We start from the raw sequence: 13,938 nt of genomic DNA, 5'->3' as shown, positions 1-13,938 counted from the left end.
GTACAGTTTCGTTCATGCAACAGTCAGTGTGGTACCTGTTAAATGATACTCGCTGACATCTATTTAAATACTACTACATTACAAAAAGAAGATAAATTAGATATTTTGCTACATAGTTACAGCATGTAAGTCGACATTGCTATTTAAACTAAAACTGTTTATTCATTCATTAGTAATTTGGCTGTCGACAAGCCAATACAGTCAGCGAATAGTCATGAATATGTTTTGATAAGTAATGTTACGGCTTTAATAAACACTATGAAACAGTAGAATGGTAAATAATCGTTTTGAACGTTAAGAAACCGCCCTAAAAGTGTTGCAAGAATAGCCATAAGTGTAAGAAGTCCAGCACTCAGTAGTGGTATCTAGCATCGGTCATGTCGGAGTCGGGTCACAGTCAGCCCGGGATGTACGGACAGGGAAGGAGGAGGCGGCGACGGCGAGACCGAGACCCAGGACCACCGGCTCAAAACCTCTCCGGACCCAGTCGAGATCGAGACTATGTTCCCCGTGAGCGCAGGGTGAGATTCGGTGTCAAAACATGAGCTGCCTTCAAGCATCATTATAAGACATGGTTTTTGAATGATGACCTAAACATAAGTGCAGAGATTTTCTAGATGCCAAATATAATCCTCCTGCGAGGGACCCCATCCTAAAATTTAAAAGCTACTGTATGTGTTTTTATTTATAAAGACCACATTTATACCGTGAAAACATTAGTACTATAAAGATGTCTAAAGTATAAAATGTAGTTTCTATTATATAGAATTACTAACAGATTTGCTTCCGTGACATTTTTCTTTACTCACCTTTTTCTACTACACTGTTAGATGTTTATTTATTTAATCTGTTTTTATTTATTTTAATCAATTTTGAATTATTCACCTTAATCAAAGTTTGTATTATTCATTAATTTATACTTATTTAAATCTTATTTTTACATTCTTCTTACATTTATATTTTTCATACATTTTCCACAGACCCCCTAGCACTGTTTGGAATAAAACCCGTGCTTTATTGACTGAATTGTTGAGTTGTATGATATTATTGTCATGTATTCTCAGGATGGCAGCGAGGAACCCACAGGACCTCTTCTACAGAAGACTCCCATTATACTTGCTAAGCCTCCTGGAGAGCGAGTATGTGTATACTTTGTTTATTCTACACAAGCAAACAGTTCAAGTGAATGTTTTATTCTTGCTTTGGATTGTGTATAGTATTGGTACATTATATTGTCTTTATTTGGTTTTAGTCCAAACCAAGTGTGCCAGCAAGTGGAGCCCCATCTTTAGAAAAGCCGATCATGCTGATTAAAACCAGAGATGAAGGGGGGAAGCCTGGGAACCCTCCTGATGTGGCTCCTTCAGTCTCAGGTGCAGGAACTGCCAAACTGGAGAGGGAAGGCCAGCGGCCGACCCAGCCTGTGTATCAGATCCAGAACAGAGGCATGGGCTCAGCTGCATCCGGTGGAGCTGTGGATCGTCAGTTATTTTCTCACGTTTTGCTCCTTAACATATCTTTTAATTACACACATAAGCTTTAAAGGAATAGTTCATCCAAAAATGAAAATTTGCTAAAGAATTTACTCACCCTCAGGCCATCCAAGATGTAGATGGAGAAGATCGGAACAGATTTGTAGAAATTTAGCGTTACATCACTTGCTTACCAATGGATCCTCTGCAGTGAATGGGTGCCGTCAGAATGAGAGTTCAGACAGCTAATAAAAACATCACAAGAAATTGTCACAACTCCAGTCCATGTCTTGTGAAGCGAAAAGCTGCATGTGTTTAATAAACAAATCCATCATTAAGACATTTTAACTTAAAACCATAATCCAAAACAGTAAACAAATGTGTCAGTGGATTTGGATGTAAGAAGTCAACAGGGGATTTTCACTAAAATTTAAAACACCTTAATGATAGATTTGTTTCTTACAAACATGCAGCTTTTCACTTTACGTGAAGTCATTAATTAATGGATTGGAGTAAATTATTGTGATGTTTTTATCAGCTGTTTGAACTCTCATTCTGTCGGCGCCCATTTACTGCAGAAGATCCATTGATGAGCAAGTGAAATGATGATAAAGAAATTCACTCATCTACATCTTGGATGGCCTTAGGGTGAGTATATATTCAGCAAATTTTAATTTTTGTGTGAATCGTTCATTTCAACCGCTATTATGGGCATTTTATGTCATGATATTTTTTGTGTGATTAACCAATCATCATACTTTACCATGTGATTTTTCAGCTGTGATTGGCCAGACTAAGCTCCTCCCCCCTGAGAAGATGAAGCACAGCATTAAGCTAGTGGATGACCAAATGAATTGGTGTGACAGTGCTATGGAGGTGAGGGCATATTTTTTTCTGTTAATAATGTTAGGTTTTGTATCTGTTGCACTATATAGGTGCATAACAGTCAGGTGAATGTATGCTGAATGTGTGTTTATTATGTATCAGTACCTGCGAGACCAGACGGATATGTTAGTAGTTGGGGTTATTGGGCTACAAGGCACAGGCAAGTCCACAATCATGTCTCTCCTGTCTGCAAACAGCCCAGAGGAGGACCAGAGGTTAGTCCATCATCAGCATCCTGATTTTGCATTTGTTTCCACCAATTTATTTGCCTTTCCACCTCATTGTTATCGCATTTCACCCAATGATTCTCTGTTAAACAGGGCGTATGTGTTCAGAGCTCAGACGCAGGAAATCAAGGAGAGAGCTGGGAACCAGAGCAGTGGACTCGATTTCTACATCACTCAGGAGAGGGTCATCTTTCTGGACATGCAGGTCAGACTGTAGGGTCACACAGAACAGTGCTGTTTTCTGCTTCATGTAGTTTCCTGATAAACTAAAAGTCATTTTCATCTCCAGCCAATTTTAAGCCCCTCTATTTTGGATCATCTCATTAACAATGACCGCAAGCTTCCTCCGGAATACAATCTCCCACATACATATGTGGAGATGCAGGTGAGTATAAGGCAATGATGCAAAACACTCTGTGCCATGTACTATTTTGCAAATAATGTTGTATTTTAATTTAACATAATATTATGTATTACTACATGCCATGTATTTATTTTAATAATTGTCACATGGACTTTTACAAATAGTATTCTAGAGTTTATTTGTCATGTACTGTTTTAGAATATTCTGATAATCCTACTTGACAAAAAAATATTCTGTAGATTTAATTAAACTGCAATTCTCCCTTTTTTCCAACTGTTTGGTTTAGTCTCTGCAGATCACTGCCTTCCTCTTTACCGTATGCCATGTTGTGATTGTGATTCAGGACTGGTTCACTGATATCAACTTGTATAGGTAATGACGTCATTGTAAGTTTCAATAATAATGACATGGAAATAAATCACCATAAGATTTGAACATTTGAATTAGCCTTCTTTTTACTTTTTTTCATTCATATATATATATATATACAGTGGGTACGGAAAGTATTCAGACCCCCTTAAATTTTTCACTCTTTGTAACGATTCTGTGTTTTTCTGTCAATATGGGGTGCTGTGTGTACATTAATGAGGAAAAAAAATTAACTTAAATGATTTTAGCAAATGGCTGCAATATAACAAAGAGTGAGAAATTTAAGGGGGTCTGAATACTTTCCGTACCCACTGTATATATATATATATATATATATATATGCTGTTATTACACAAAAATGACTTACTGACCCCAGAGTTTTGAACGGTAATGTGTATTTATACTATATACTTCAATTGTCATAGTTAATAAATAGACAATAAATTATCTTAGGGATTACAGATAGTCATGGTCAAAGGAAACTGGAGGCTCTGTGTGGCATAAAACTAACAGCTGAGTCTGTAAGCAGGTTTCTGCAGACTGCTGAGATGCTGAAACCCTCGACTCCATCTGCCAGTCATGACAGCACCGGCTCCTCAGGGGCAGATGATGGCTCTGAGTATTATCCTCACATAGGTCCGAAAACTATTAATGAGCATTATTCCTGAATCATTTACTGAGCTATAATTGGGTTGTACTTTCACGTTCATGATGTATGAATCTGCTGGCAAACGCTCACAGATTTAATTTTGTGTAAGGCTTTAATGCATATCCTTTCTTTCTATTTTCATAGTTTTCTTGCAGAACAAAGCAAGGAGGGAGGAGTTCTGTCCACGGAATCTGAAGAAGATGCATATGGCAGTTGACAAGCTTATGGCCCATTCCCACCTAAAATATAAAGGTCAGTCCACTTGGCATGACAGTAAACATGTTCATAACACCACATGATTTGGTGTGTAACTCATTGACATTTTTTCCTATTGTAGGCACCTTATCCATGCTGGATTGTAACATATTCCCAGGACTGAATCGAGATTACTTGGAGACAGAAGTCAATCTTTTCCTCTTACCTATGATGGAGAATGATGGGGAAGATGCTTTGACAAGAGCAGGTCAGAAAATAGGCCTAGTTGTTGTTAAACTACATTTTAGAACTGTAGTATTATTTCAAGGAACGAGTTCAAAAAGTGAGTTATAACCAAATGTTAGAAAAGTCAGTTCAGTACTGCTGTTGATTATGTTTTTGATGTTTATGAATTGTATGTTTTGTTTTTGTTTTATTATTTTATAGCTCATATTATCAGAGAGCTCATGCAAATAGCTCTTTTAAAATGATGAAAATTATTATGGACTTTTCCACAAATTATTTCCATTAAGAAATAACTTAATTTGCACTGGATCTGTATCTTTTGTTCACCAGGTTCAGGTCCCCCTCTTTTCTCTCTGCTGCCTGGTTACAGAGGTCATCCCAGCTTTTCTTCACTGGTTTCTAAATTCCGCAGTCAGATCTTGGCTATGTCCCGCAGTCAGCTCTCACACACAATCCTCACTGAGAAAAACTGGTAAGGCACACCCTGACACATAATGCTTCTGTTCTTCCTTTTGGAACTGAATTCTTTGTGTACATTTTTACATCAGTTTGAAAGTAATATTTAAATTAAGAAAGTATTAAATAATATTATTAAATTTTATCTGTGTACATTTTAAGATAATGGATGACTGCATTTGTTTTTACAGGTTTCATTATGCGGCTAGAATTTGGGATGGTGTTAAGAAATCATCTGCGCTCTCTGAATATAGCCGATTACTGTCATAGTCATGATGGTCTCACAATACCTGTGAGTTCATTGTTAAAGAGGACTGGGCTCCTGCTCAGATGATTTCAGACAAGAGGCAGTTCCCTAAGAGAAGACTGGGCCACAGAAATGCAGTAGCGCTGAGTGAGGTTTAACCATCTTCTTCTGTGAGGTCTGGATCTCAGCAGCGGAGTGCTTTGTGGTTTGGGAGCTGTGCATGAGTTGGTTGTTCTATGAAAATTAGCAGGTGCCTGCAAGGGTCCATCCAGTCATGTGTTAAACTCATTGTTATTACAAAAGATAATATGCAAAGATTCAGTGATTTAAACATTTTCTTTATACAGTAAACATGTGCAGACGCCTTTGCTTTTCATATTTTATTCGGCTTATGTAGATAAAACGGTATGACAGCACACGTTGCTTTTCAGATATGTGTTTGAATAAAATCTTGTAACTTAGATGCACTTACAGCATGATTTTATGTGTGTTTAATGAAATTAAAAATAATAAAAGATGCAATCAGTCCCATCTTTATTTGCTAGGTGGTTTAATCAGAGTTTGATCAATATTGCATTATTTAATTTTGGTCTATACAATTTTTTTTTTTTTTTTTTTGTGGAAAATTGCAAAATCATGATCAATTATTGTTTATTATCAGATATTATTACTGGGATATTATAATTACAAGATAACATTCACTGGACACTGAAATGTATGATATAGGAAAAATTACTAGTAAAATAATTTGTGATTATTTGTTTATATAAATGTATTGTTTATTAAATGTGTTTCAGCAAGCGCAATACATAGAGTTGTTGTCCGGTGTCACTGTCATGACAAATCGGGTCCTCCCTGGAAATCGGGTCTCCGTCATCTATCAGTTAACTATTATCCTAAATACATGTGAACGATATTAATGTAAAATCGTATGGCTTACTATATAGTGCATAATAAAACAAATGTGACCCTGGACCACAAAACCAGTAATAAGTAGCACAGGTATATTTGTAGCAATAGCCAAAAATACATTGTATGGGTCAAAATTATCGATTTTTATTTTATGCCAAAAAACATTAGGATATTAGGTAAAGATGATGTTCCATGAAGATATTTTGTAAATATATAAAAACTTAATTTTTGACTAGTAATGTGCGTTGCTAAGAACTTCGTTTGGACAACTTTAAAGGCGATTTTCTCAATATTTAGATTTTTTTTTTTTTTGCACCCTCAGATTCCAGGTTTTCAAATAGTTGTATCTCGGCCAAATATTGTCCTATCCTAACAAACCATACATCAATGGAAATGATGTATATATCTCAATTGAAAAAAAATGGACCCTTATGACTGGTTTTGTGGTCCAGGGTCACAAATTAGTGCATAATGAAACAAATTAAACGTAATCTCTTACACTTGATTTCCTGCTAATTAATAAATAAAACTAATAATACCCCATTAAGTGAATAAGTGAACATCATTAATTAGTTTTATTTATAAAATAAAACTTTGGACATTTAACACTTAATTTAACATAATTAAATTTAAAAATAAGTATGAATACATGTAGGATAAGTGCAAATTCCTGTATAAACTAACTTATCAGGCTAATCTGGTATATGTATGCTATGCTAGTACATAAGCTAACTAATACAGACATTAATGGTCATTATAACGTAGTTAAAACAGCATTTATCATAACACGATTTTGTAGGAATTGTAATCAGGCGCTAAAGAGAGTACCTATAAAATTTAATTTGAGCCAATGGGATCGCTTGGGGTCCTAATGGAGACCGGATTTCGAGGGGGGACTCGATTTGTCACCACACCGGACGAATTTAGGAGACGGACTCGCGCGTGCGTACATGTTTGTGGGAGGAGCCAGCACCGAAACACGAAAATTATTAATGAAATCATTATATTGTAAGTATAGGCGTTTGTATGGAGGTCTCTCTCGTTTTCAGCTCCTCTTACATACCATAAAAGGTGTGAGAAACATGCTACAATGAAAGGTCTGGCACTAGCTTATATCTTGTCCTTTTAAATGTCAGGTTGTTTATACAGGTTAAGAGAGTTTATTTATTATTTAATAAAGTGTGATATCTGCCTGACGTAACGTCACTGTTTTACTTTGACAGAAAAAAACGGAAAAATCAATAACTGCACAAACAGACCACACCCTCTAAAGTTTCTGGAACAAGATTCAAACTGATTTTATATTTCAGGAAGAGACACTAATAAGCTGCACATGATACGGTAATGCAGGTGTATATGTAATGTATAGGTAGACTGCAATATTGTTGCACCATTTGTGTGTGTGTGTGTGTGTGTGTGCTGGTTACCTATAGTTTTTTCTTACTGTTTCAGCCTAAAGGAAGCTGCACAAGAGTTGTCATGGAAATCTTACCATTTGAGGAGGTGGAGCGTGTTGCTGGTGCCAAAATACAGCTGCAGCAAGGTGGTGTCACTGGTATTCAACAGTATGTAAGTGGTGCAGTTAATTACCCTTACATGAGGAAACGTCTAAAAACAAATCTCTTTCAATGAACTTGCAGTGAAACACACAAATTCTAGTTTGACGTTCTCATTTGTACTAAGCAGTTACTTGCTGTATTAATAGTGTTTTTCTAGCAGAAGACTTTCTGAATTACAATTCAGTTGCTGATTTGCAATTGAATGACATGCTTGCCATCTGCTGACCATCTCAGTCATGCACATGCGCAAAAACAAAAAGCAAAATAGGACTGGCATAACCTCACTTTGTTCTGAAACCATTTTTAGATTGGTTTTCTTGGTAGTGATATGTCAGAAGTGTTATTTAGACAAGTTTAGGGATCTGTTCTAATATTTCTGTTGGAATGTGCAGTCAAAAAGATGGTTGCTATGGTTACAATCTTGCTCTTTGTGCCATTGTGTCCTTAAAGGGGTCATATGATGCGATTTCAATTCTTCCTTTCTCTTTGGTTTGGTCTTCCAAAAGAGGACGATATCCGCTTCGTCATGCCTAGAGCTGATCCATGCTGGTCGCTGAGGGAATACAACAGTATGTTAAGGGGCGTAACATTTCCGTCTCACGCTTGAGGTATTCGGCCAATCACAACGCACTGGATAGCTGGCCAATCACAGCACACCTCGCTTTTTCAGACCGATGAGCTTTGTAAAAATCGACGCGTTTCAGAAAGGCGGGGCATAGAGGAGAAACAATCATGTACAGTATGTGGAAAATAATGTGTTTTTTTTTTTACTTTAAACCGCATAAACACATTTCATTACACCAAATACACAAAATAATGTTATTTTTAGCAGCATCATATGACCCCTTTAAGATAAATATTTAGACCTGTTACTCCAGAGAGATTATCATGACAACTGGTTGACTCTGTTTTACATGCATATCATTTTCACTAGGAAATGAGATGAAAAGAAATACAAATATTGCTGAATATATATACACTACCATTCAAAAGTTTTGGGTCAATAATATTTTATATAAAAAAATACTTTTATTCAGAAGGTTGCATTAAATTGATCAAAAGGCTTTTACATTGTCACAAAACAAATTCTGTTGCTGTTCTTTTGAGCTTTTTATTTAACCTTTTATTTAACCTTATTTTTTAATTTAATCCTGAAAAAACAGTTTTCACAAAAATATTAAGAAGCACATCTTTTTTCAACATTGATGATAATAAATGTTTCTTGAGTAGCAAATCAGCATATTATGATTTCTGAAAGATCATGTGACACTGGAGTATGGCTGCTGAAAATTCAGCTTTGCCATAACAGGAATAAATTATATTTTAAAATTAAATTACAATTTAAATTTTAAATAAAAATTAAAAGCCGTTGTTTTATTATTTAAATATTAATGTTATATTATTGTATTGTATTGTATTATTGTATTTTTGATAAATGCACTTTGTAAGCAACTTTTCAAAAACATAAAAAAAAGACTTACCATCCCCCAAATTTTAACGGTAATATATATTAATATTATATTAGAGTGAAAGCATTACATCATGCCCCCCCTCCTTGCTTTCTGCTTTTTTATGAAATGTACACTGCGTAAACTACCAGTTTTATGGTAAAACTAACGACATTATTAACTGTCTTGATATTTACTTTGAAAGCTGAAGCTATTATGGTAAGGGACGTTACATTTCCGACGCGTGCTTGTGGTGTTCGGCCAATCACAATGCACTGGGTCAGCTGGCCAATCAGAGCAGACTGCGCTTGTCAAAGGAGGGGGCTTTGTTGAAAACGACGTGTTTGAGAGAGGCGGGGCATAGAGGACCTACAATAATGTACAGTATTTGAAAAACTGTGTTTTTTGAACATTAAAGCATGTCAACATATTCTGTTACACCAAATACACAAAATAATGATCTTTAAAATAGCATCATATGACCACTTTAAGTCAAAATGATAATTGATTAATAAATGATTTTATGTATTTTTTCTGCTCCATAAATAATTCTAGATAACGTATCTGAATTGTTTAAATGTGTAGAATCCACATAAGCTTGTTTTTCATCAACCGGTCAAAATTTACAGCAGGGCATGCAAATTCGGTCCGTTTTTGACCAGACAAAAACTGCAGGCAAGCTGAATGTAAATATAAGTCTCTGTAAATCCACTCGCTGACAGCAGGTGGCACTTATGGAAAAGCTGAATTACAGCTGTTTCCCCATAAACTCAAAGCAGCATTGCGATTAAGAACACTACTTTAGGTATTACATGGAGCGAAGATGAAAACAAAATGCCATTGAATCTTTTCTGAAGACAGTCAGTACCTTCAGAGGTGCATTCATAGGTACATTCATATAATTAGTTTATTCATATATTCATTTGTATAATTCCCTTAGCACTCTTTTAAAACCTCCCAGCTTTTCCACTGTGTTTTCACCATAGACTGTAAAAAAAGGTTTTTACCCAAAACGAAACAACTCTGCGTGCTGTGCACACGTGAGACTGTTACTTAAAACTTTGCTTTATGCTAGACAATATTTATTTATCCTCAGTTGTTCAAATCGTGGTAATCTATTAACGGTTATAATGTTAATTAAAATATGAAACGGTAATACTAATCGTGGGGAATTTTATCATGATTTATCATCAAACCTGTAATCGTTACATCCCTAGGTAATATATGAATATTATATTAAAGTGAAAGCATTACATCATAAACCCCCCTCCCTTGCTTTCTGATCTTTTATGAAATGTACACTACGTAAACTACCAGTTTTCATAGGATTGTTTTCTTTGTTTTTAGGGCTATTACAACATCATCTCTGCACCTCATCAAGGTTTCTCAGAAGACTCCAGTGATGAGGATGACTACATGGCACCACTGGCACCTAAAAGTGAGGAAGGCTCTGTGTGCTGTGTTTGTGAAGAAAACATCCCCTTACTGAACAAACTGATAGAGCACTTCAAGACGCACACAGCTGAGGTGTATTGCCACCTGTGTCGGACAAAGTTTGGACGCGTTATGTCGCTGGCGATACACTTAAAAAATGCCCATCCAAGGCACAGTTTCATGTGTGGAATCTGCAGAACTCTCTTTAGGTGCACATGGCATCTGAATGGACATATGGAAAAGCATCAGAAAGATGCAATGGAGGTAAAACCTGTGGTTAAAATGGAACAGACAGAAGAAATCAGCATCAAAGAGAACATAAGATACACTGATATGAGAAAAATAACCTTGAGGGATCATTCATATTGTGTCTCAGATCAAGTAGCTACAAATGACACTTGTAATGCCATCCAGAAACACATCGACAATGATACAAACTCCACAAATCAAGTGTCACACATCAAAACACAAACCGAAAGATTGCCTATTATTGACAAACAAAACGATACCTTGAGCTTTTCCTCATGCCCTTTGAATCAATCAGAGCAAGAGCATCTAAGCTTTAAACTGAAGGAAGAGGATGAGGATGAGGATGGGCTCGGAGAAACTGCAGCTTGTGAGGTGGCTGCAGAGGAGGAAACTGGACTGATGGAGGATGACGAAAGTACCGACACTGATGATGATGTCAACACTGACTCACTACCCCCTGGTGACACGGCGTACAACCTGGATGAGGACTTCAGCTCAGAACCTAATGACAGTGACTCAAGAAGCAGCTCCTACGGCCATCACCAAAAGAGACGAAAGAAACAGACTCCCGACAGTAAAAGACCTGCAAATAGGAATCTAGAGTCAGTTGACATAGCAGAGAAATTTGGGTTTCAGTTCGATTCTCCCTTTTGCTGCTATGGCAAATTCGCTAATTTGGAGAAGCACATCGATGATTGCAGGATCAAACTGAGATTTGCTTGTTGTCTGTGCAGCATGGTATGTGAGAATGAAGAGTTGCTGCTGAAGCACACGACTGAAAAACACCCCGCAGCTGGGTATTTCTGTGCATACTGCCACAGTGTTTTTCCTAGACTGGACAGTTACAAAAATCATGTCTGTTTGAGAAGACCAACAGGCAGCATGAACTTGCCGGCCACCGTGCTAACCCAGTTACCTGTCGTGCCTTTATCCGGTCAAGTAAGACCTTCTGCTCCTGCTTTGTATGCCAATCAAAACTCCATTAAAATGATCAAAATAACTCCGGCAGTGAATAAAATTTCCCTAGCCCCTGATCCTCCACATTTGACGCTGCAGCAATTGCTTCAGACAACTCCTTTGGTTCCTGCTAAGGTGACAGATTTGGTTCCACAATTTGTGGCTGTGCCGCAAACTCTTATCAGGCCCCATTTCCCTCAAAGTTCTTGTGTCGCTCGTCCGAAAGTTCCTGTCCATATACCTTCAGTAGTGCGTCCCTTGATGCCGAATCTGGCCAGGATGACTCTTCGTATCCCTACCCCTTCCAATCCACCTTTTCCAAGTCAAGTCGTCGTATCCTTCTCACCCACAGTGAACGTCTTAGCACCCTGTCTAGTTTCAACCAACAGGCCTGTTCTGAGACAAACGCCTCCTGCTAATATTAGACCCCTACCTGTAAACGTCCCGCTGATGACCTCAGTCACTTGTCCCACCCTGGTCATTGCTCTTACTGACCACAACCAGCCACAGATCCCTCCTGCCCAGGTTCAGGCTCCGTTACAAATAGTGGCCATGTTTGTGAACCAAAGCAGGGATTTGGCTCTGCAGAAGCGACCCGAGCAGAGCTGGCGGTCCAAGACCATCTTCCCCTGCCGCCACTGTGGTGCCGTCTCAAGACAACCGTCGCTGAAGGTGCGTCACCGCTACTTACACCGTGGGTCAAGGTTGTACAGATGTCAGTGTGGAAGGTCGTTCCAAAGGCAGCTGCATTTGCTGAGACACCAGGTCCAGCATGCGGAGTCAGTCCGATTTGTTTGTGCACGGTGCGGAAATACATTCGAAGGGGCGCATAAATTGACCTGCCACAAACGGAAGCATAGAAATGGTAGGTGGTGTGTGAAGAAGAAATGCAAGGCGGCTTTTGACTGTAGCTGTGGACAGATGTTTACAAGGCCATCTGCACTGTTGTGGCATATGCTTAAAAACTCGAAACTTTCAAAACACACTCGAAAAAATTCACAATCTGTCTCTGTTTGAATTGTTTGTGTAAATGAGACACACATAAGATTGAAAACTCACCTTTCAATCAACTGCAAATAGTTTTTTTTTGTCTTTGGCCCTAATTGATCTTTCTGTGTTATTATGTGGTCAACAGTAGTGTATCTGATTTTTTTTGTTTGTTTTTGTTTTTTTTTTCCAAATCCATAATAGCACAAATAGTAACATTTTAACCCTAAAGATAAGTTTTGTATCAGAAGAAATGTGATGTGAGCACTGGTATAATTTCTTTATCATTTTTTTTCTTTGTCATAAGATGGATGTGACTACTGAAAGAATGCTTAGTGAGAGTATAAGTATTTAAGCAAGCTCTCATTTATTAATGACCAAAAACACACTTTTAAAAATTTTTTATAGGGGTTTTGTGTTGTAAGGTAATGATTCATTCTAACCCATTTGTAATAAAAAATTGTACATAAATACACAGAGAAATGTTCTGTTTTTTAAAGCGTTCTCGTCATCATGTAGTTGGGAAAACACAAAATGATGTTAACATGAGATGGCTTTATTAAAATGTGCAAAATTAATGCTGTAAACGTTTTTCCGTCATTTTCTCCTGCCATTTGTTTATGTATATTTCACAATACAACATGCAAAACTGAATTCCTGATCAACTTATCTTGATTCTGAAGCGATAAAAATGTTCTGGTTTGCTTCACTATGTTCCTGGATAAGCAGCAACAGTTAATGATTGGTGAAATAATGAGTCGTGTGCTATTCATATGCTTCCCTCCTACCAGCAGTTTCAAATATGCGAAGACAGCAGTAAAACTAAGACAAAGTTCCTGTTTGTTTATAAAAAAAACTACATACAACAGACCTGACCTCTTTTCTTATTCCCATTGCCCTCATATAATCATTATACTGCATACACATCTAGCTATTGAGTCTATTTTGAAATTATTATTTATCACAAACGATACAGGATAAGCACAGTCTTAAAGGGGTCATATGATGCGATTTCAAATTTTCTACCTAAAACAGCTCGTTCTAACGCCCCCACATGTCTACGTCACTATGGGGGAAGATTTGCATAACACCGCTCAAATGTTCCAGCAAAGAAAGAAGGTGTAACTTTTATTCTCGCTGTAGTATTGTTGCTGCCGCTGCCATGCCGTGGAGACGCACGCTGTGTGTTTCGTTGTGAAAGGGAAACTACTTCGGCCTTTCAAAAGAGGACGATATCCGCTTCGTCATGCCTAGAGCTGATCCGTGCTGGTCGCTGAGGAAA

The 13,938-nt window shown here is 37.4% G+C and overlaps 2 protein-coding genes across 3 annotated transcripts; both read left to right on the top strand.

Moving 5' to 3' along the window:
- On the top strand, window positions 1–5,634 carry LOC107699520 (protein SMG9). The gene is made up of 13 exons (XM_016500804.1): window positions 1–521; window positions 1,065–1,139; window positions 1,253–1,481; window positions 2,251–2,348; window positions 2,460–2,572; window positions 2,678–2,789; window positions 2,874–2,969; window positions 3,235–3,320; window positions 3,847–3,953; window positions 4,111–4,218; window positions 4,304–4,429; window positions 4,738–4,879; window positions 5,055–5,634. The coding sequence occupies exons 1-13, from the start codon at window positions 378–380 to the stop codon at window positions 5,131–5,133; spliced, it is 1,515 nt and encodes a 504-aa protein (XP_016356290.1). The 5' UTR covers window positions 1–377; the 3' UTR covers window positions 5,134–5,634.
- A 1,314-nt stretch (window positions 5,635–6,948) lies between these two features.
- On the top strand, window positions 6,949–13,634 carry LOC107699519 (uncharacterized). Of its 2 annotated transcripts, XM_016500802.1 has the most exons (4): window positions 6,949–7,119; window positions 7,246–7,363; window positions 7,475–7,591; window positions 10,377–13,634. In XM_016500802.1, the coding sequence occupies exons 3-4, from the start codon at window positions 7,502–7,504 to the stop codon at window positions 12,684–12,686; spliced, it is 2,400 nt and encodes a 799-aa protein (XP_016356288.1). In that variant the 5' UTR covers window positions 6,949–7,119; window positions 7,246–7,363; window positions 7,475–7,501; the 3' UTR covers window positions 12,687–13,634. The 2 variants fall into 2 exon arrangements, with proteins under 2 accessions (XP_016356288.1, XP_016356289.1); XM_016500803.1 differs by lacking the exon at window positions 7,246–7,363 and having other exon boundaries at window positions 6,949–7,030.
- Window positions 13,635–13,938: the final 304 nt, after the last annotated feature.

This window comes from Sinocyclocheilus anshuiensis, unplaced genomic scaffold (assembly GCF_001515605.1).
Source record: "Sinocyclocheilus anshuiensis isolate Anshui unplaced genomic scaffold, SAMN03320099.WGS_v1.1 scaffold670, whole genome shotgun sequence".
Lineage (NCBI taxonomy): Eukaryota > Metazoa > Chordata > Actinopteri > Cypriniformes > Cyprinidae > Sinocyclocheilus > Sinocyclocheilus anshuiensis.
The sequence above is the reverse complement of the archived record's forward strand: the minus strand, read 5'-3'. Positions and strand labels throughout refer to the sequence as shown.